The following is a 23,194-nucleotide window of genomic DNA, read 5'->3' on the forward strand; positions in this document are numbered from 1 at the left end:
CTGCTATTCTATATAATAAAAGCCTAATATAAGTGTCCGGTTAGCAGTTCAACCAATCAAAACCTAATATGCTAATGATATGCTAAGGTCACTCAACCACTCACTATGACATGCACTGACCACCAGGTGGCAGACGCTCCGACCAGTAGGTTAGCTTGCTACTGGGATTGGCTGATTGAGACTGAGCAAGATGGGCTGGACACGCCCTGGAGCACTCCTGCAGTCCCTCCCTGGCTGGCCAACCTCCTGCGTCCCTCCCTGGCTGCAATTGTGCACCAGTGGGGATCCTTGGCCAGGCCTGTGCCCTCTTGCAGCCCAGGACCCCTCAGGGGATGTCAGAGAGCCAGTTTTGGCCCAATCCTGCAGGCCAGGCCGAGGGACCCCACTGGTACACGAATTTGTGCACAGGTAGGGTCCCTCGCAGCCCCGCCTGGCACCCTGCCTTGGCCTGGTGCTGTCCCCTCACCTGCTTGCAGGGTTATCTATCAGGGTCGAGCCCCCTGCCCCCCCACCGAGCTCCCTCAGCACCTGGGAGCCAGCAATCAGATCCCTGCTCACACCTGCCTTGGCCTGGTGCAGCCCGCTTACCTGCTCCACCATCCCGCCATGGTCCCACTCTCATCGGGGCCCGTCAGCACCTCCACTGCCGCCTGCTGCCAGTGCCGTGTCACCGACGCCTGCCATGTTCCGCGCCATCCCCCTGGTGTTCAGCGCACGTCATAACGAGCAGTCGAGGGAACAATTTGCATATTAGGCTTTCATTATATAGGACTAGAGTCCCGGTGCACAAATTTCTCCATGGGTGGGGTCCCTCGACCTGGCCGGATCGGGGCCAAGGGAGGTTGGCTAGCCATGAGAGGTTGGCTGTGGGAGTGCACTGACCACCAGGGGGCAGTTACTGTGTTGAGTGTCTGGCTCCTTTGGTCAGTGCATGACATAGCAACCGGTCAACCAGCCATTCAGTCGCTTAGGCTTTTATATATGTAGATTGCCCTAAGCCAGTTTGGGTCAGTGGATAGAGCATCAGCCCTCAGACTAAAGGGTCCTGAGTTCTATTCTGGTCAAGCGCACATACCTTGGTTGCAAACTTGATCCCCAGTCCCAGTCGGGGACACATGTGGGAGGTAATTGATGTGTCTCTCTCACATGGATGTTTCTCTGTCTCCTCCAAAAATCAATGGAAAAATATCCTTGGGTGAGGATTAACAAAATAACAACAACAAAAGAAACCATACATCTAGGCCCTGGCAGGTGTGGCTGGGTTGGAGCATCACCTTGAGTGCCACAAGGTTGCTGGTTTGATTCCAGTGAGGGCACATATCTAGGTTTCAGGTCAGGGCACTTATAGAAGGCAACCAATGTTCTCTCTCACATCGATGTGTTTCCCTCTCTCCCTCCCCCTCTCTCTAAAGTCAATAAGCATATCCTCAGGTAGGGAATAAAAAAAAAATCTAGCTTCACCTGAACCAAGTTAACTTCTCTGTGTACCACCACTTGGCTATATCATCTCTTGATTGTGCTAGTGTTAGCTCCTCTTTAGTGGTAGATTGCCACCCCTCCTGCTGGGGTCCAACCCCAGCAGGTCCAGGGGTCCCCAAAGGTGTGGACGGAATCAGCGAAGAAGGAATGACATGGAGGCAGCATTCAGGTGATCATCATAGTTGGGTTCCTCGGCCAGGTTCTGTCGCCAGGTTCTCCAGGTTCTCTTGCCAGGTTCTTTAGCCAGGTTCTGCTGCCAGGTCCTCCCGCCATGTTCTGTCTAGGTTCTCCAGCCAAGATCTGTAGCCATGTTCTATCCAGGATCTTTTGCCATGTTCTCTTACTAGGTTCTCTCTCTAGGTTCTGTCTAGGATCTCCAGCCAAGTCCTGTCTCTAGGTTCTGTCTCTAGGTTCTGTCTCTAGGTTCTTCTGCCAGGTTCTCTCGCTAGGTTCTGTCTCTAGGTTCCGTCCCTAGGTTCTTCAGCCAGGTTCTCTCGATAGGTTCTGTTTCTAGGTACTGTGTCTTGTTACATTTGTATTTATACCAGTTGATTCCAATCCTATCAATCTCTATTCCAAAGGTTAGGGCGTTTCTTATCTCCATTCCAGGGAGCAAAGATTATGTAGCTTAAGCGTGATTGTTTGTAGTTAAAGTGATTAACTACCCGCCTGGCACTTAGTTAAGGGGTTGTATGCCCTCCCTAACCTCAGGGAAAAATCCCCACCTGGGGAAACAACCTTTCTCGGAGAGGTGACCTTGGTTAAAACACATGGCACTAAGGAGAGCAAACATATTAAGAACAATATGCTATATATGCCAGGTCCCTTGAAACATATGCTGTGCAGATGTTTCTTTCCTGCAGCGACTGTGTCAAGCAGCAAGGATGGACCGGCTTCCGGCACCCTCCCACCAGTTCTCCACAGGACAACCATAATGAGGTGTGTTTTGTTTTTTTTATAAATTATTCTTTTATTTCTTTTTTTAAATATATTTTATTGATTTTTTATAGAGAGGAAGGGAGAGAGATAGAGAGTCAGAAACATCGATGAGAGAGAAACATCGATCAGCCGCCTCCTGCACATCCCCCACCGGGGATGCGCCCGCAACCCAGGCACATGCCCTTGACCGGAACCGAACCTGGGACCTTCCAGCCCGCAGGCTGACGCTCTATCCACTGAGCCAAACCGGCTTCGGCCATAATGAGGTTTTGAAAAAGAAAATTTGGCCCTACCCAGTTTGGCTCAATGGATAGAGTGTCAGCCTGTGCACTGAAGGGTCCCAGGTTCAATTTGGTCAAGAGCACATGCCCAGGTTGTGGGCTCAATCCCCAGTAGGGGGCGTGCAGGAGGCAGCCAATCAATGATTCTCTTATCATTGATGTTTCTCTCTCCCTCTGCCTTTGAAATCAATAAAAATATTTACAAAAAAAGATAATTTGATCCTGTCATAGGCCTCCTCCTTTAAAGTTCAAGGGTTTCCCACTGTTCTTGGGATAAGCAAACATCCTTCTGCAGTCCAGTATGGCCTTGCACCTTCTTGTCTCTGGCCACCAGAACTCCTGAAGGCCTTTTAAGGGCCTCACAGGACCTTTGCACTGGCTATTCCCTCCACCACATTATTAATTCCTGTTTTTCTTTCAGATCACTGCTGAAACTTCACTTCCTCAACCCCCCAGACCAGTTCAGTTACTGTGCTTATAACTCTATGTCTCTTTTCTTTAAACCCTTATTACAAGTGCAATGGGCCAAAGTGCTATGTAAAGCAATATATGAAAAAAACAAACAAAAAAAAAACCCACTGCATTTCAGTGAATGTTTTCTTATTCCTTTCTTTTTTAAATACTAGAAGCCCGGTGCACAAAAATTTGTGCACTGGTGGGGGGGGGGCGGGTCCCTCAACCCAACCTGTGCCCTCTCACAGTCTGGGGCCCCTCGGGAGATAACCACCTGCTGGCTTAGGCCCGCTCCCCTGGTGGCAGATGGCACACCCGATCCCGTGGTGTCTGCCCCATCTCCCTCAGTCGCAGATGGCAGGCCTGGATCCCGCGCTGGGTTGGGTGGTGGCTGCACACGGCAGGCTCGGATCCCGCGCTGGGGTGGGCGGCGGCTTGGGATCGCGCTGCCGCCTGCCCTCCCACCCCAGGCCGCACACGGCAGGCCCGGATGCTGCGCTGGGGCAGGGACAGCTTGGGATCTTGCTGCTGCCCGCCTGGGTGGGGTGGCGCAGCGGGATCTGCCTGCAGTATGCAAATTTAATGGCCATCTTTGTTGGGCTAATTTGCATACTCTTCTGATTGGCTGATGAGCGTAGCAAAGGTATGGTCAATTAGCATCTTTGTCTTTTATTGATTTTTTACAGAGAGGAAGGGAGAGGGATAGAGAAACATCGATGAGAGAGAAACATTGATCAGCTGCCTCCTGCACACCCCCCACTGGGGATGTGCCCGCAACCAAGGTACATGCCCTTGACCGGAATTGAACCTGGGACCCTTGAGTCCGCAGGCCAACGCTCTATCCACTGAGCCAAATCGGTCAGGGCGAAAAAAATGATTCTTAGTATCCAAGAAAATGACCCTCACTCAGGTCCCGCTGCCTGCTGCTTTAAAAATCAAACTCATTGAGATAGGTGGTTATGAGAAGGCAAGTGGTTTATTCAAGTTCAGTAACTCAAGAAGACAGGGGGACTTCTGTCCTCAAAAACCCATCTTAAGCCCTAGCTGGTTTTGCTCAGTGGATAGAGCGTCAAACTGCGGACTCAAGGGTCCCGGGTTTGATTCCAGTCTAGGTCACATGCCTGGGTTTCGGGCTCGATCCCCAAGTGAGGGGCGTGTAGGAGGTGGCTGATCAGTGATTCTCTCTCATCATTGATGTTTCTCTCTCTTTCTCCTTTTCCCTTCCTCTCTGAAATCAATAAAAATATATTAAAAAACAAACACCCATGTTAAAATCTCAGTGCAGGCAGAGGTTTTTATAAGGAGAGAGAAAGCACAACTAAGAGATCAGGGGGAGGGGCTGTGGGTGCACTGTCTCTCCCAGGAGTAAAGGGAGGGGGAACTGAAGGGGAGTAGGAACATGCCGCTTCTCTTGAGAAAGGGAAGAGGGAGCAAGGGAAAGGGGGGCAGGGGGCCCAAGGGTGGTTGCAGAGCTCCTTCTCAAGCTTCCTCCCTTTGTTCAGAAGCTCTCTCTCTCCAAACAGTAATCTGTGGATTTACAGCTCATGGCTGGCACCAGCAGCCCCTCCCCTGAAACAGGCTGCTCTAAGCTGTAATGAAAGCTCGGTAAGAAGTGAAAACACGGAATTTATTTACAGATTTTAATAAAACACAGGGCTGACTATAACCTTGAGAAAATGCAGAATATAAAACCTTTATTGCTTAACTGAAATGTTAATTCTTGGTTACAACCATTCACATAACTGCTCCATGTAGGAATCACAATAGTCAACATTAAGTACAACTTTATTACCATATATTTCTTAAGATAAGATCATTCATGGCACATTGCCCCTTAATCCCTAAATATGAAGTTAACGGTGTTTTCAGAAATGACTAGGAAACTGATGAGAGCTAAAATAATTTCTGAAGTCAAATAGATATGAATCTTGGCCAGAGAGATCCTTAATTTCTCATCTTCTATAAACAGCTTCACAAATCATTTGGAAAATCAGCCTAGATGTAAACGTAATAAACCACATTTCCTGTCCATTCTTGAAGTTGATCTTTCTCAAGAAATGATCGAACAGCACCCGTCTTTGAAGATGGCAGTAAGGCCTGAGCCTGATACTCAAGCTCTGGTTCTAGATCAGTTTTCTGTGTTGGACTGGTCAGGAGTCACTTCCTTCAGCATCTTCATCAGTGAACTTAAGTGATTATGTGTTAATATTATCTTCTCTTTTATCTGGGAAGAGAAATACACACACACACACACACACACACACACGCACACACACACACATATCAGGGCATCTACCTCTTAATTTACTGATTCTAGAAGTCACTTCAAATTCAAGCTAGTGATTGGGAGCTGGCAATTTCTCAACACATTTCATTAATACATTTGTTCTCTTTCTAAAAGAAGTTGATGCAACAAAGAGTACAATAAGATCCTCAGATATAATATTTCACATGAAAAGAGACCAGCCATTGCTACTTTTATCTTCCTCCTTCCTACCTCTATCACTAGGTTTAAACTCCAAAAATTGGGAAGGAAGACAAGAATAAAGTGGGTAAGAGAGCCTGTGGAGACAGAAGCATCAGTTAGTCCTCTCCTTTTCTAGTGGCAAGATTATATCTTTTTTCTAACTCTTTGTTCATAGTAAAAAAAAATGCCTTTCTTTAATATTCTAATGGTCTTCAGAAGTAGCTCTAGTTGTCAGGTCTAGAAGAGATATTTGTTGCAATTCGATAATTTTCAATAGTTCTTTCACCGTAGAATAGTTGTATTTAGAACCAAATTTAGTGTTCTTCAGCATACAACATGTACTTAGACTCATAAATAAAAATAAACTTATCATGGAATACAGAAAAATGGATAAGTTTTCTGTTGAAGTCATGGGTAACAAAAAAAATCTTATTTCCATAATTTGCACAGTACACTAAATCTATTTTTTATGATTCAAGATATAAAAATATACAAAATTTATCAGAAAAATTTTCTTAAACAGGTAATTCTTACTGGGGTGCTCCTGGACATGATCAATCATTTTTCTTTTGCTTTTAAGAGATTTCTCTCTTTGTCTAACTATATTCCAGCATTTTTTCTATGATGTGCTGAGGTATACTGATCTCTCTGCATTTATCCTTCCTGACCTTGATGAGGTTTCAAATATGTAGATTAATGCTTTCCATCAAGCTTGAAAAAATTTTAACCCTATCTCCCTGAACATTTTTTCTACTTCTTCTTTCTCTCCTTTTTTGTGCTCTCATCAATAAAGCATATTTAGGTGTGCTTGATGTGTCCTATAGGTCTCTTAGGCTCAGTTCATTTTTCTTTTTTCTCTCTTCTTCAGATTGCATAAGGTTATCAATGCATATCTCTAAGTTTGCTGAGTCTTTCTTTGGCCAGTTCAAATACGTTGTGCCCCTCTAGTGAATCTTTCATGTCAGTGTTTGTACTTTTCAACTCACAGGATTATTTCTTTAATTATAATTTCTCTCTCTTTAGTGATAACCTCTATTTGAAGAGACTGTCATCTGTCATCATGCCTTTCCTTTACTTCTTTAAGCATGCTTTTTTTTAGTTTTGGACATATTTATCTTAGCGGCTTTGTAGGCTTTTTCTTCTAAGTCTAATAAAAGGCAGTGTCTGATGTCTACGTTTTTGTTGTTGTTAATTATCACCCAAGGATATTTTTCCATTGATTTTTAGAGAGTGGAAGGGAGAGACAGAGAAAGAAACATCGATGTGAGAGAGACATATTAATTGGTTGCCTCCCACACAACCCTGACCAGAGCCGGGGATCGAGCCTGCAACCAAGGCACATGCCTTTGACCAGACTGAACCTGGGCCCCTTCAGTCCACAGGGTGACACTCTATCCACTGAGCCAAACCAGCTAGGGCTCTGATATCTACTTTTTATCCTGTGTATGGGGCATACTTTTCTTTGTGTCTAATTTTTTATTGAAAATGGACCATTTATTTATTTATCTATTTTTTAATGAACAGTTTAGATAATACATTGTAGCAAGTCTGGATACTAAACAGGACACACATCCCTTCCTATAGTGGTGGTTTGCTCATCTGTTTAGAAAGTTGGCTATTTTATTGATGCCTGTTTCCCTCCCAGTGTGCAGCCTGTCACTCCTCAGAGAACATAGCCTTGGGATGACTGGTTTTAGCAAGGCTCTCTCTGTCTCTTCCCATGATCTCTTTGTAGGCTGTCTGCCTCCATTAGCATCACACCCAGCTATTAACCTCCACTAACTGCTGGCTGATTGCTCTATTGTTTTCGACAATGCCCTGGGACATAAATTGCTCCATAGTCTAATCCAATTAAATCCAGACACTTAGTTAGGGATAACCTTTATTAAAGCCAGTCCATTTCTGTTCCAGCTCCAGGAGGCCTGCTCTTGGCTATTTCCCTGATTCTCTCATAAACTAGTCTAAGGTTTAGCTTCTTGCTCTCATAGAACTACCAGCTTCCTTTTAATTGCTTACTAGCAAAAATCTCAATTGTTTTGGGCAGTACCCTTAGAGTTGAACATCCCCACACAGTATCAAATAGCCAGCTCTTCCCAGACAAGAAAAAGCTGAAGGAATTCATCATCACCAAACCAGTATTACAAGAAATATTAAAGGGACTTCTTTGAGGGGGAAGGGGGGAATCAATAATAAAATGGCAATAACTACATACACATATCAATAATTACTTTAAATGTAAATGGTTAACTGCTCCAATCAAAAAACAGGATGGCTAAATAGATAAGAAAACAAAGCCTGCCCTGCCCGAATGGCTCAGTTGGTTGGAGTGTTGTCCCATGCACCAAAAGGTGGCAGGTCTGATTCCCAGTTAGGGCACATACCCAGGTTGCAGGTTCAATCCCAGGTCGGGGTGTGTACAGGGGGACTGATTGATGTGTTTTTTGCACATCAATGTTTCTCTCCCCCCCCCCCCCCCTCTCTCTCTTTTCCTCTCTCTCTAAAATCAATAAAAATATATCCTTGGGTGAGTATTAAAAAGAAGAAAGAATTTTTAATTAGCCTGGTGCCGTGTGGCTTGGTTTGTTGGAGTGTTATCCTGTGCACCAAAAAGTCCCAGGTTCGATTCCCGGTCGGGGCATGTAGTACCTGGGTTGGGGGTTAGATCCCCACTCAGGGCGTGTGGGAGGCAGCCAACTGATGTATCTCTTGCACATCCATGTCTCTCTTCCCCTTCCTCCCTCTTTAGAAAAAAAAAAAAAATCCATTAAAAAAATTGTTGGAGTATCATATCATTTCATCATTCCCAAGTTCATTGTTACAAATTATCAGGAGTTGTCTAGATTAAAGAATACACAACAATCATGAAATGTTACCTCTGCAATCTTTTCTGGTAGAGGCATGTTGTGAATATCCATCTCAGATGCATTTACTATGGCTTTTGTTTTTAAGAGATAGCTAGAGAGAAAATAGAAAATTATTATTAGACTACAGTTAAAATGATCAATGAAGCAAACTTGCCCTCTAAAGCAATATCTGTCAAGCAAAGACAGCCTGTATTTTGTAGAAAAAAACAAATTATCAAGTAACAAATCATCAGAGAGACACTGTCCTCATCCCACCCCTTGCCAATCAGGAATACATGAGATAAAATTAACCCAGGAGAAACTAGAAAAAAAATCAGGGTGATAGGAATAATCCTGGTGAGTATAAGCTTCACACTCCATTAGATCATGTAGCACAGCTAGAAGAAAAAGAGTCACATTATGAAAAATAACTATCTGTTGGCTACCCAGAGCTATTCCTCAGTTCTTTGGTGTTAACAGAATTTTGTTTAGGACAGCGGTGTGCCCAGTCCTAGGAGATGAACCATAACTGTTCTAAGCCAACTGTGGCAATCTTTTTTTTTTTTTTTTAAATATATTTTATTGATTTTTTACAGAGAGGAAGGGAGAGAGATAGAGAGTTAGAAACATCGATCAGCTGCCTCCTGCACACCTCCTACTGGGGATGTGCCCGCAACCCAGGTACATGCCCTTGACCGGAATCGAACCTGGGACCTTTCAGTCCGCAGGCCGACCCTCTATCCACTGAGCCAAACCGGTTTCGGCCAACTGTGGCAATCTTATTCCCTACTGTCACATACTTGCTGTCCTAGCTTAGGTGATCATGTGACAGTGCTAATAAAAGATCATTCCTTTTATTCCCATACTTCCCATATCCTTTTCCGTCCAGGTGGGGATGCTACTGTCTGTGAATGTAATGCTTATAATTGCAGCAGCCATCTTGCATCCAAGAAGAAAGGGCCAAGAGAACCAGAGATGTTGACCCAGAGCCCTGTCACGGCTGAGCCACTGGAACACCCCTGGAGTGGCCAACTGCCCCACCCTTACTTGTTAAAGCCATATAGTCAGGTTTTCTGTGACTGACAACCAAATTCATCCTGACACAAACAGATACAGATTTAGTATCTTCCCAGACTCATGCTACCTATACTTCCCTAATTTCTAGTTAATCAAAAGAATATACTGACCTTTGAGTCCAACTCATTTTACAGATTAAGAAATTACATAGAATCCCATAGTAATTTTAAAATTTATATTAAAATTTTTTGTTACTAAAAGTTTACTCCCCCTAAACAAAACTCAATTACAGCTCTGCTGAAACAATTACTTATAACCATTTCTAAAAATATTTGAGGTTACTAATAGCACACATTTAGTTATCCCCCTCTTTAAACTTAATTCCAAATAGAAATTATGTACAAAGAAACTAGAAATTGAAGTACATCTCAAGTATATATTTCCTTTTGAAAATCGGCACTGAAGAACAAATGGTATATCTAGTGCACAATGAACAACCTCGTGGTAAAGGATGGGCTTTATTTAAGAGTTTTATTGCTTAGTCCTCCATAACTCAGCTAGCGATACCTATCTAAGCATATGGAAAGCGAAAAGGGAAACTTTGTTTCCTTTATGAAAAGAAAATGAGCTTTAGAGTTAAGACATGGATTCAAATCTCAGCTCCTCTATCTCTCTGAGTCTCAGTTTTCTATCTTATGAACTTAGTGAGGTAAGCATAACGCCTGGCACAAACTAGGTCATCAATGGCAATTTTTGTTCTTTTATTTTTAATGATCAAGAAAAGACATTTTTTTAACCTATTGATTTTGAGAGAGAGAAACATTGATTGTTGCTCCACCTATTTATACATTCACTGATTCTTTTTTTTTTTATAGACTTTTATTGATTTCAGAGAGGAAGGGGGGGGGGGAGAGAGAGAGAGAGAGAGAGAGAGAGAGAGAGAGAGAGAGAGAGAGAGAGAGAGAGAAACCCAAAACCCGAAACCTGGTATGTGCCCTGACCAGGAATAGAAGCCTACACCTTTTGGTGAACAGGATGATGCTCCAACTGACTGAGACACATAGGCCAGGGGCCTTTTTTTTTTTTTTTTTTTTTTTTTTTAATTGATCACAGAGAGAGGAAGGGAGGGAAAGAGAGAAAGCTAAAATCTTTTTTATAAGAGACAGTGCCTGACTTGAACATCTTCTGTGGTGTGAACATTTTGCCTTTTCTGGAAGATCTTATAAAATTTATTTGATAAAGAACATCTACGTCGCTCTGGCTGGTGTGGCTCAGTTTGTTAGGAGTCCTCCTGTGCACAGAAGGGTTGCCAGTTCGATTTCCGATCAAGACACATGCCTGGCTGCGGACTGAAGGGTCCCAGGTGCATGCAGGAAGCAGCCAATTGATGTTTTCCTCTCACATCAATATTTCTTTCTAAAAATCAATTTTAAAAAAAGAGTAAGTCTACTCATCGATGTTTCTAATTCTCTCTCCCTCTCCCTTCCTCTCGGTAAAAAATCAATAAAATATATATATTAAAAAAAAAAAAAAAAAAAAAAAAAAGACACATGCCTGGATTACAGGCTCCATCCCTGGTAGGGGGCATGCAGGAAGCAGCCAATTGATGTTTTCCTCTCACATCAATATTTCTTTCTAAAAATCAATTTTAAAAAAAGAGTAAGTCTACTTACCATTCCATTTTGTCACTGGAAAGGCAGAAGTGACCTTTCAATGCAGCCAGGGCAGCATGGGTAGAATACAGATGGAAACCAATGGGAATCCCACAAGAACTACAGAATAAAAGGTTGTACGTGCTGGAGGGGGGGAAAAACACAGAATATGGGTAAGAAAGAAAATCTGTAAATACAAAATAACCAGCATCTGAATGCATTCCTAAGAACTATGCTATAATAGGAATGTCACATTGAAGAAAGGTTAACTCAGCCCTAGCAGGTTTGGCTCAGTGGATAGAGCGTTGGCCTGCAGACTGAAGGGTCCCAGGTTCGATTCCGGTCAGGGGCACATGCCGGGGATGTGGGCTCATGCAGGAGGCAGCCGATCAATGAGTCTCTCTCATCATTGATGTTTCTATCTTTCCCTTCTCTCTGAAATCAATAAAAATATATTAAAAAGCCCTAACCAGTTTGGCTCACTGGATAGAGCGTCGGCCTGCGGACTGAGAGGTCCCAAGTTCAATTCCGGTCAAGGGCATGTACCTTGGTTGTGGGCACATCCCCAGTAGGAGGTGTGCAGGAGGCAGCTGATCGATGTTTCTCTCTCATTGATGTTTCTAACTCTCTATCCCTCTCCCTTCCTCTCTGCAAACAATCAATAAAAAAAAATATATATATATATATATACACACACATATCTACACTAATAAAAGAGAAACATGGTAATTAGCGTACGACCACTACCCTTCCCATTGGCTAATCAGCATATCCTTATGCAAATTAACTGTCAGCCAAGATGGCGGCCGGCAGCCATGCACTAAAGCCAACAGGGAGGCTTGCTTGCTCCAGTGACTGCGGACTCCAACGTTCCCCGCCTAACTTGCCGGCCTCTCAGCTGAAACTCTAAGCAACTATGTTGCAAATATAGAAGCTAAACAAAACCCCAGAAACCGGCTTTCAGCCAGCCGGGCTTCAGCCAACCGGACCGCAACATTGTATCAAATACAGAAGGAAAAACAAAGGCCAGAAACCGGCTTTCAGCAGCCGAGGCCTCAGAGCTAAAGCTGGCCCAGAATAAAAATAAAAAAAAAATAAAAAAAGGAGCAGTTGGGAGCTTCGGTCATCCGCCAGCCTGAAAACGGCCCTCAGCCCCTCACCCAGACTGGCCAGGCACCCCAGTGGGGACCCCCACCCTGATCCAGGACACCCTTCAGGGAAAACCAGCCAGTCCCCACCCGTGCACCAGGCCTCTATTCTATATAGTAAAAGGGTAATATGCCTCCTGGCACCGGGATCAGCGGAGCAGCGAGGCTCCCGGCACCGGGATCAGCATGACAGGGGGCAGCGACCAAACCCCCTGATCGCCCTGGGGCTCTGTGTGTGACAGGGGGCGGGGCCACAACCTCCCCATCCGCCCTGCTCTGTTCGTGACAAGGCACCCCAACCCCCTGATCAGCCCTGCTCTGTGCCTGATAGGGGGGAGCTCCCCAACCCCTTGATGGCCCTGTGGCTCTGTGTGTGACAGGGTGCAGTGCCCTAACCCCCTGATCGGCCCTGCTCTGTATGTGACAGGGTGCAGCGCCCCAAGCCCCTGATTGGCCCTGCTCTGTGGGTGATAGAGGGTGGCGCCCCAACCCCCCCCACCCTACGGGCCCTGCTCTCTGTGTGACGGGGTAGAGTCATAACCTCCCCATCGGCCCTGCCCTGAGTGTGACAGTGGTGGCGCCCCAACCCCCTGATCGGCCCTGCTCTGTGGGTGATAGAGGGCGGTGCCCCAACCCCCCTATCGGCCCTACTCTGTGAGTGACAGGGTACGGAGCCCCAACCCCCCTGATGGGCCCTGCTCTGTGAGTGACGGGGTGGCGCCACAACTTCCCTATCGACCCTGTCTTGAGTGTGACAGAGGGCGGTGCCCCAACCCCCCAATCGGCTCTACCCTGAGCTTGACTAGGGGTGCCATGGCAACCTCCCGATCCGCCCTGCTCTGTGCATGACAGGGGGCAGCGCCCCAACTCCCCAATTGGCCCTGCTCTGAGCCCGACCAGGGGCTGCACCTAGGGATTGGGCCTGCCCTCTGCCATCCGGGAGCAGGCCTAAGCCAGCAGGTCATTATCTCCTGAAGGGTCCCAGACTGCGAGAGGGCACAGGATGGGCTGAGGGACCCCCTTTCCCCCCCCCAGTGCACAAATTTTTGTGCACCAGGCCTCTAGTATATGTATATATGTATATATATATTAAAAAAAAGAAGAAAGGTTAACTCAGACTTTAATATAATTACACCCTAGATTACAGATAACCTTGTGTATTCTGGCCACAACAGAAATCATGGATGCAGAACTAAGAAAAGTAATTTACATCTGAAAAGCAGAAAGAGAGCCAACTAATCAGATTAACATTTAAACATATAAAACTATATAAGACTATTTAAATTAGCTACCATGACAAAATCAAGTTGACCTGGCCTTACTAAACAATTTATTAATAGAATTCAAATCAGGATTTTTATTGTGCAGATAAAACAAAAAACTTTAAGGAAAGAAATCCACCTGGCCAATATGGCTCAGTGGTTGAGTGCACCATGCGCCAAGAGGTCCCCAGTTCTATCCCCAGACAGGGCATATGCCCGGGTTTTGGGCTCGATCCCCAGTAGGGCTTACAGGAGGCAGCCAATCGATGTTTCTCATCAATGTTTCTCTCTCTCTCTATCCCTCACCCTCTAAAAAAATTAAATAAAGGAAATCCTATTACCCTCACAAGCCATCAATTTTCTTTTCCTTCATCCCCTGAAACACTACTGGGTGAAGAATCGGGAAATATTGATTTTAGTTCTAGTTATACCACTTGGGTAAGTCACTTACCATATTTGCTGGTATATAACAACATCCAGCTCTAGCCAGTTTGGCTCAGTGGACAGAGCGTCAGCCTGCGGACTGAAGGGTCCCAGGTTAAATTTCAGCCAAGGGCACATGCCTGGGATGGAGGCTTGATCCCCAGTAGGGGGCATGCAGGAGGCAACCAATCAATGATTCTTTCTCATCATTGATATTTCTATCTCTCTCTCCTTATCCCTTCTTCTCTGAAGTCAACAGACATTGTGACAGTTGATCTGATGACCAAGCCAGCTAGTAAATAACTATCCATGAGTTAGTATACACAGCATAGATACGCGGGACAAAGGGTAGGATATTGTGAGATTTCACCACACTATTTAGAATGATGCACAAGTTAAAACCTATAAATTGTTTATTTCTGGAATTTGTCATTTAATATGTTCAGACTGTAGTTGACCTTGGGTAACTGAAATCGTGAAAAACGAAGCCATGGATAAGGGGGACAGGCTACTGTATTAAAGTGGATAACATTCAAACCTGTTTTCCTCCTCGTTTCCTGGGTTACAGCAGAATTAGTCCTGCCACTGCTTATTACAAATGCCAGATTACATGCAAACTTAAAAGTACTAGTTATCTCAAAGGATTGTGGTTTCTAGTAAGTTGTTATCACTATACACCAAAATATAATTTTCTTGCCCTGGCTGGTTTGGCTCAGTGAATAAAGCGTCGGCCCAAGGACCGAAGGGTCCCGGGTTCGATTCCGGTCAAGGGCAGGTACTTTGATTGCAGGTTCCCTGGCCCTGGTCGGGGTTCGAGCCGGAAGGCAACCAATTGATGTGTCTCTCTCACATAGATGTTTCTCTCTGTTTTTCCCTCTCCCTTCCATTCTCTCTAAAAATCAATGGAAGCCCTAACTGGTTTGGCTCAGTGGATGGAGCGTTGGCCTGAGGACTGAAGGGTCCCAGGTTGGATTCGTTCAAGGGCATGTTATCTTGGTTGCGGGCTTATCCCCAGTAGGGGGTGTGCAGGAGGCAGCTGATCGATGTTTCTCTCTCACTGATGTTTCTAACTCTCTATGCCTTTCCCTTCCTCTCTGTAAAAAAATCAATAAAATATATTTTAATAAATAAAATACACTTTTAAAAAATAAATAAAAACCAATGGAAAAATATCCTCGGGTGAGCATTAACAAAAACAAGCAAAGCAACAACAACATAATTTTCTCCCTTTTCCTCTGCTAGACGTACCTTCTTAGCCTCACTCTACTTGCACAAGCCACTAGGGATATGTGGCCCTCAAAGAGATCTTAAAATCTATCCACAAATACAACTTCTCCATCGATTATTGCATCAAGTTCGTAGAAGGAACATCCTTCCAATACACTGTATGGGCGGAATAAACTTTTCTTCCAGCGCAAGATCGCTCCTCGGAATCATTAAGTCAGGGACTGGAGACCGATCAGGAGTCTCAGCACGTACCTGCCTTTGAGTAAACCTTCAATGCCAACCAGGAAGGGCGCTTCCAAAACAACGTTATTTGTAACCCCTGTGAAGAATTTAAAAAAAAAAAAAAAGCGGTCAGAACCAGTACCTGTGCGGCCTTGAAGGGAAAACCTACTCCTCCAGACAGGCTCATCATGGCCACAATAATCAAGAACCGTTTCCCCCAATTTCCAGATATTCATTCCGTTTTCTTCCCCGACCGGCTCTCGGCCACCCGGGAGAGAGCGGGGACGCCCTCTTGGGCCTCCCCACCCGGGGCCCCCTCCGCCTTCCCCAGACGCCGCCCGCACTCACGGGAGAAGACCACGGCCCCGAGGGCCCGCGAGAGGTCCCAGGCGAGGTGCACCGAGTCGGCGAGCACGGCGTGGCATCGCGCGCACTGGAACACCGCGCACCTCTCCGGCCGCAGCCAGGCCGGCAGCCGCGGGCCGGATGGCGGCTCCTCCGTCCCCAGCCCTGCGGAGCCGAGCGGCGAGGACCCCTTCACCACCTGCGTGTCCCACTCCATGGAAGTCGTAAAAGAGGATCCGTCCACTGTCTTAGTGCCATCGCAAAAGTCAGCCTCCCGCAGCTGTGCATACCGAGAGCGATGCCGCCGCGGCCGAGCAGCCATCTTCCCGCGGCCGCCGCCGCCGGGATTTCGAACGCGCACCAGGCCCCGCCCCAAACACGGGTCCTGCGTCTTCATTGGACGCCGCGAGCCCGGGGCCCTGCAGCGCAGGCGCGGCCTGGACACGCCCTTCGGAGGGGTGGGATAGAATGTGTGTTTGATGAGGGGATCAGCCTTTCTATTGGTCAACTCCAGGAAACCCCGCCTTCGGTACATTTTTAACCAATGGAAGGGCAGCATTCTTAATTTAAACTGTGTATAAAGCTTGGCTGGGTCAACGACTGTAGTGCGCCTGAGTTTTGAACCGCGCGCCGTTGTTTGGAGGGTACTTCGCCTTGGTTACCTGAATTGCAGGTCGGGATGACCGTCCCCTCCCTCGAGGAGCTGGACTCCTTCAAATACAATGACTTGCAGAACTTGGCCAAGAGTCTGGGTCTCCGGGCTAACCTGAGGGTAAGGAGCGGGCGGTACCGAACGGTAGCGGGTGGGGTAGGCTGAGCGGCCTTGCGGAGAAGCGGTGGGGAGGGACCGAGCGGGCCCCTGCGGGTGAGGGAGTAGGTATGGTCTCGAGTATCGCTTCAACTGCAAAAGTGGGGCGGAAGGGGAACCTTATTCTTCACCTGATCTTGAGGCTGACTTTTCTGGGGGCTCCCATAGGCCTCGGCTTCAAAAGGATTGGTTTGGTTTGGTTTTATTGGAAATACTCTGATACTTCCCAGGGCATCAGTTACGAAATGCAGGCCCAGAAAGCTCAAGGAACGCTCTAATGCCCATTAATTGTAGGCAGTCGCGGAAATAACTGCCTTGGCTTTTGGAAAATTCAACATAGGAGCACTTATATAATTTGTAATAGCACCCAGAATCTCTTAATACTTTATTGGGGGACCTGGAAGAAAGGATTGTTTTTAAGGGACCATCCCTATGGACACATTTTTATAACTCAGCCTTGATCTGGAATGATCGTTCATTTATTGATCACTATTGTGGTGTTTCCAAACCAGTAAGGTCTTTAACTCCGAGGCTGCAAAATGTTGGAGGGAAATGTGGCGATTCAGTTTGGGATTGGGTTTCTGTATTAGATTCTGGTGGCATTTTCTCATGTAATGCTAATGTATACTCCGGAGATTTGTTCTTATGGCCTTTAAATGGTTTAAACAAAATAATCAGTGCTCAGGTATCTGTTGTGGCAGAATAATCTAGGAGTGTCTTTGGAGATATTTCTGAGCTATGATGTTTAATGGTTCCCTAATACTTCGTAAACAAAGCCGAATACCTTGGCTTAAATTCCTTAGGCTTTTTGCAATCTGGCTAGAATCTTTTATCCAAGACTGCATCGAAACTTGGTACCTTTGCCCATCTTATTGCCTTTGCTAATTTTGACCCTTCAGCCTCAGATCACCTCCTTTCTCTTGTCTTCTTTATCTGCATGAATCATTTCCATTTATTCTTATTTTCCCCTTTTTATTTAATTTATTGGGGTGACATTGGTTAATAAAATCAAATAGTCTTCAGGTGTACAATTCTGTGATACATCATCTGTATATTGTGTGTTCACCACCCCAAATTAAGTCTCCCTTCATCAGCATTTACCTCCCCATACCCTCTTCTATCTCCCCCATTCCTCCTTTTCCCTCTGGTAATCACCATACTGTTGTCTGTCATGAGTTTTGTATTCTTTTGGTTTTTGCTTAATCCCTTCATCTTTTCCACCCAGCCCTGCAACTCCCCTCCTCTCTATCACGGTCCCACTGAACTGTCATCACTGACTTGATGCCCCATCCCCTCCTCATTTCCTTAGCCACAGGTCCACCACCCCAGTAACCCCAGGAGCCAGCCCTCTGTGCTTTTAAACAGTTTAATTTTAAGTACTGTCTCTGAGCGCTTGCAGGCTTCCACCTTGTACTCTGGCTATTTGTGTGTGTGTGTTATCTTCTCTACTAAAAGTTAAGTTCCTTGGACTGGGATCTTTTCATCCCACCTTGGAAGCCTTCACAGTACTACTAAGTCAGTACGTTTTATATAGGAGATGCTGAGTATTTATTCAGACTGTTATTGACACCTACTTTTTGGCAGTGCACCACACGATAGCAAGAGATTTACAGAAGAGGTTTCTACCTGAGTTCAGTGCCCTGACAGTAAGGCCCCACAACCCCTTGGATCTCTAACGAGCTATTGCAAGTTTAGATCTTTTTCTGAAAGTCCCACCCATCATTGTCTCTTGAGGCACCTGATCTGAGGTAGTTAATTAATCATCTGTTTTCATAGAGGTGGAGTAGTACAGTATTTGTTACTATAGACCCCATTGCCTGCCTTGCACACAATATCTGGCACATAGTAGGTGTCAAATATTTGTTGAGAGGTACAATTCTCAGGCAAATTTGATTGTACAAGACTTTATTATAGCCAATGATAAAAAGACACCTTTGACATGGAGAAAAGTAAATTTGGACTAGGTATTAAATTCTAGATATTGTTCATTGTATTCAGTATGATAATGGTATTGTGGCTATGTTTCTCTGTTATTTTTTTACTAGTAAGTCCTTATCTCTTGGTAATACCAAGTATTTACAGGTGAAATGTTAGATGCCTTGGATTTGCTATGAAATACTTGGGGGTTGAAATATGGGGGTCCATTACACTAGTCTCTACTTTTGTATGTATTTGAAATTTTCCATAATTAAAATATTTTAAATTATTTATAGTCGGTGCAGCCCAGGAGCTCCTTAAATCAATTGCCTTTTTAAATTCCAAGTACATAGCAAAAATGAATAAATTGCTCCAAGAAATTAACAAGATTTAGTTATTTTAACAAATAACAGTTAACACCAGTCTGATGACATGCTGAAGTCTCTACCCTAATGGCAAGCCCAGCTGTGTTCTCTCACAACACCCTGAGCTTCCTCATGCTGGCACTGACCCCACTGCGTTGTCCTTGCCTTTCCTTGTCGGACTTCACTGCTGCGAAGTCTGTGAGGACCGGGACCAGTTCTGTTTCAGTCTTTATTTTATTCCCAGAGCCCACTGCTCAAAGGACATTTGATGAATACAAGAACAGAAAGAAATGTTCAATGTATCTGTCTTGCTGATTTGATTTTTGGCTCTACTGTTAACTTTAACTTTCCTGCAGGCAGACAAGCTGCTAAAAGCCTTGAAAGCCCACCTGAAACGGGAAGCAAGAAAAGAAAATGGAAATCAGGTAAGTAAGGTTTTTTCATCACCTGTTTAGCAAAACAATCATGTTTAGATAATGAATGATACACACAATTAGTGATGTCTTTTAAGACATACTGTTTATTACCAAAAAGATCATGATTGGTTCTGGTGAGTCCTTTCATAAAAACTATTGGTTGTAAATGGTGAAAGTGTCTTGCAGCAAGTAATCTGTTGAATGAGATGTTCTTGTACAATTGTAAAAGTTAACAATTCAGTTGCCAAAAGTTGTAAGAGATAACTTGATATAAGTAGGGAAGGAACTAGATTCAAAGTCAGAAAAACCCAGGTTAAGTAGCAGCTTTGTCATTTTCTAGTGTATCTATCACCTGAGAAAACTCAAACTCCTTGATTCTTAGTTTCCCTGTTCTGAGTGAAAGATGCTTGTAGCAAATTGTAAAGCACTGCTGATGGCAGAGGTTGTCATGGCTGCTTTAAATCTACTCCACAGATTTCTGAGAGGGCATGCCGCCTGAAAGGATCAGTGAAGGCTTCATTAGGGCCAGGTTTCTTAACTTGAAATAGGGAAAAGTGTTGAAAGGCCTTATGGAACTGGGCCTTGGAGAGCATCTGTTATGTATCTGGAAATGAATATAAACATGAACTGAAAATCTAACTTCCTCTTCTCTGACTGTATATAGTCTCTGTAACTGTATTCCAACTTATAAACATTTAAAATTCCTTTGATTCCAGGTTTTAATTAACTAAAAATAGACAACAAAAAAGAATTAATAGTTTTTACATCAACTAAATAATTTTATTTGTGTGTGTGTGTTTAAATGATTAAGGATACATGATTATAGTGCTATCTGAAATGCTGATTTACTTTGGATAGTAATTGATAAACTAAATTTAAAATGATCTATCATATTTTAAATTCAACATCTCAGGAGCCATTCTTTTTGAAAAACTTACACAAGAGCAGGATGCTAGTCAACATTCAGTCAGATAGAGACTTCCTAAGTGGTGAATCTATCAATCGTGAGCTTAGATTGGTGGAAAAATCTGACGGACAAAAAGTTTATTTATTTATTTATTTATTTATTTTATTGATTTTTTACAGAGAGGAAGGGAGAGAGATAGAGAGTTAGAAACATCGATCAGCTGCCTCCTGCACATCTCCTACTGGGGATGTGCCCGAAACCCAGGTACATGCCCTTGACCGGAATCAAACCTGGGACCTTTCAGTCCGCAGGCCGACACTCTATCCACTGAGCCAAACCAGTTTCGGCAAAAAGTTTATTTAAGAGTACAGGAGTCAGCACAATCCAAATGCATGGCAAAGAGATCATTAATGTCCCCAAGGATAGACAACGAGTAAGCTTCCAGACCCCCAAATCATTACCTGGGGAATGCCCAGGTGTGGATCATATCTGAGTGAGTGTGACATCAGACCTTATGGAAGCCTTATTCTCCCACTAGAGGTCAGCCTTAACTATGAATTGGAGCAGCTCTAGATGTAGGTTAGTCTGGCTGTGTGCCTCTTCGGTCTTTTTTAAATTTTATTTTTATTTCAGAGAGGAATGGAGAGGAAGAGAAAGATAGAAACATCAACAATGAGAGAAAATCATTGATCGGCTGCCTCCAACATGCCCCCTGTTGGGAATCAAGCCCACAATCCAGGCATGTGCCCTGACCGGGAATTGAACCATGACCTCCTGGTTCATAGGACACTCAACCACTGAGCCATGCCTGCCGGGCCTTGGATTTAGACAAGTCTGTTATAGTTAGGCATGGCTCATTCAGGAATGAATACATCTTCGCTATCACTGTTGGCCTCCCGTCTAACATATCATGGTTAAGGTGTGTGGGGTTAAAGCAAGACATCTCTGAGAGTTGTGCTAACAGGCTTCTAAACCAGCTATAGCACCTATACTGCGAAGTGCTACTATGGGGGCTGGATTAGAGGGTGGGGTGAATAACCACTTTAAAAGTATCTGTATATTCCAGTAATACACGGTGTAACCCGAAGGTACCACTTTTATAGTGGAAAATTTCTTCTTTTTCTTTTCACTGTCTTCCCACAACTATTCAGGGAGTTGGGAAGTCAGATCCAGATAGTATCTTTCTACTCTCATATAAATATCCCTGCTCCTTTGAAGTTATGCTCACCTATTCTCATTTCTTACCTGTTGGCCTTCCTGTTGCTTTCTGATGTTCACTGTCTTCTTGTCTTCCTCATCACCTCATGTCCTGACCTTATTTGGGGTGAATTCAAAGGTTCATCTGGATGTCTCTTATACCCTTGTCTCCTGGTTCCTTAACTCCTATGACTTTCATTTCTGCTATTCATCAGCCATCCATTTCATTGAGCATATTCTGGACTTTATATCCCTTGGAACTATACTAGTTGGTAATATTTCACCTCTGACTAAAACTTTCCACTCTCTAAGCCTCCTTATTCTTTCACTCCCAACACATTTACTTTATTTATTTATATTTTTTTATCGATTTCAGAGAGGAAAGGAGAGGGAAAGAGAGATAGAACATCAATGATGAGCAGGAAACATTGATCAGCTGCCTCCTACACAGCCCTCACTGGGGATTGAGCCTGCAACCCGGGCATGTGCCTTTGACCAGAATCGAACCTGGGATGCTTCAGTCGGTAGCCCGACGCTCGATCCACTGAGCCAAACCAGCTAGAGCCCAACACGTTTACTTTATACTGTGGTTCTCAATCCAGGTTGTGTGGGAAAATCATTTGGGGAGAATATTTTTAAAAATACTGGTATATAGGCCTCACCAAAACCCAGGCCAACTAAATCACTCTCAGAGGGTGGGGTCCAGGTATTATAGTGAAATGGACTGAAAAGTCAGGATACAAAGCAGCCTACCCCCCACTTCCATGTGCGGCTAAAATATTAGAAGGTTTCTCTGTAAGGAAAGTAAATGGTTATCAAGCAAAGGGCTTCTGGCAATCAAGGATCCCCAGCACCATAGCCTCCTCCTAAGGAACCTACTAGATCAGATTCCACCAGATAACGAGCACTCACATTCAAACTCCTAATGAGGTTTTTGCTCTGAAATATGAATAAAAGACCAATAGTCATAGGCTTTTGAGGAAAACCTGTAGTCAGAGTTTAAGGAAAAGAAAAAAATGACCCTAGGCTCTGGCTGGGTAGCTTCGTTGGTTAGCTCATCATCCCCAAACACCAAGGTTGTAGGTTTCATCCCTCAGTCAGGGCACATACAAGAATCAACCAGTAGCCCGGCTGGGGTGCTCAGTGGTTGCACATCCACTGATGAACCAGAAGATCACAGGCTGATTCCCAGTCAGGGCACATGCCTGTGTTTCCAGCTCGATCCCTACTCAGTGGGGGGCATGTAGGAGGCAGCTAATCAGTGATTCTCTCTCATCATTGATGTTTCTATCTCTCTCCCCCTCTCTCTTCCTCTCTGAAATCAATAAAAAAAATTTTTAAAAAATGAACCGATGAATCAATAAGTGGAACAACAAACTGATGTTTCTTTCTCTCTAAAATCAACTTTAAAAAAAAATTACCCTAAACAAAACAAAGATGATACAGAAAACAAAATTTTTTTGTTTTAAAAAGTCTTACAATAACTTATTTATCAATAACTTAGAATCAAGCTACACAGAAAAGGCACAGATGATTCAGTTCAGATTACATAATAGGCTGTAAATGTTATCAACTTGGATGCTTAAAGAGAATAGATGACAGAAATTGAGAGGTGAAGAGAAGTGTAGGGATGCTAATAACTGCAGTTTACAAGTAGATTCATATAGTTGTGGAACAAGATTTAAGGTCTTTAGTATATTTAAAGCTGCAAAGGTATCTAATTGAGTGATTAAAGTGGTATGATTCTGTTAGGAAGAACATGGGGAGGTGAGGGATACAAATGAGATAAATTGTAGCACATGATGGGCACTAAATATAGCTATTGG

At 44.3% G+C, this 23,194-nt stretch overlaps 2 protein-coding genes and 1 long non-coding RNA gene across 8 annotated transcripts in view; 2 read left to right on the forward strand and 1 right to left on the reverse strand.

Annotated features, from left to right (window-relative positions):
- Window positions 1-2,261: 2,261 nt before the first annotated feature.
- Window positions 2,262-3,282, forward strand: LOC111826893. Its single transcript, XR_002830334.1, has 2 exons — window positions 2,262-2,418; window positions 3,121-3,282. It is a non-coding gene; the product is annotated as an uncharacterized LOC111826893 (long non-coding RNA).
- A 1,538-nt stretch (window positions 3,283-4,820) lies between these two features.
- On the reverse strand, window positions 4,821-16,144 carry OIP5 (Opa interacting protein 5). 2 transcript variants are annotated; one of them, XM_006093038.3, is made up of 5 exons: window positions 15,762-16,138; window positions 15,444-15,510; window positions 11,153-11,275; window positions 8,493-8,574; window positions 4,821-5,376 (listed from the first exon to the last, which is right to left on the reverse strand). In XM_006093038.3, the coding sequence occupies exons 1-5, from the start codon at window positions 16,078-16,080 to the stop codon at window positions 5,281-5,283; spliced, it is 687 nt and encodes a 228-aa protein (XP_006093100.3). In that variant the 5' UTR covers window positions 16,081-16,138; the 3' UTR covers window positions 4,821-5,280. The 2 variants fall into 2 exon arrangements, with proteins under 2 accessions (XP_006093100.3, XP_023613253.1); XM_023757485.1 differs by lacking the exon at window positions 4,821-5,376 and adding an exon at window positions 5,384-5,714 and having other exon boundaries at window positions 15,762-16,144.
- A 66-nt stretch (window positions 16,145-16,210) lies between these two features.
- Window positions 16,211-23,194, forward strand: part of NUSAP1 (nucleolar and spindle associated protein 1) — a 31,577-nt gene continuing 24,593 nt past the window's right edge. For 2 of the 5 annotated variants that reach the window (XR_002830333.1, XM_023757484.1), the window contains exons 1-2: window positions 16,211-16,530; window positions 19,205-19,273. Coding sequence is in view for 2 of the 5 variants with exons in the window: in XM_023757484.1 (XP_023613252.1) it covers window positions 16,438-16,530; window positions 19,205-19,273 (162 nt within the window). In the remaining 3 variants the exon portion in view is untranslated. The remainder of the gene's footprint in view (window positions 16,531-19,204; window positions 19,274-23,194) is intronic. The other 3 variants (XR_002830332.1, XR_002830331.1, XM_006093039.3) reach the window with 3 other exon arrangements.

The sequence above is a fragment of the Myotis lucifugus genome, unplaced genomic scaffold (genome assembly GCF_000147115.1).
Source record: "Myotis lucifugus unplaced genomic scaffold, Myoluc2.0 scaffold_109, whole genome shotgun sequence".
NCBI classification, from domain to species: domain Eukaryota; kingdom Metazoa; phylum Chordata; class Mammalia; order Chiroptera; family Vespertilionidae; genus Myotis; species Myotis lucifugus.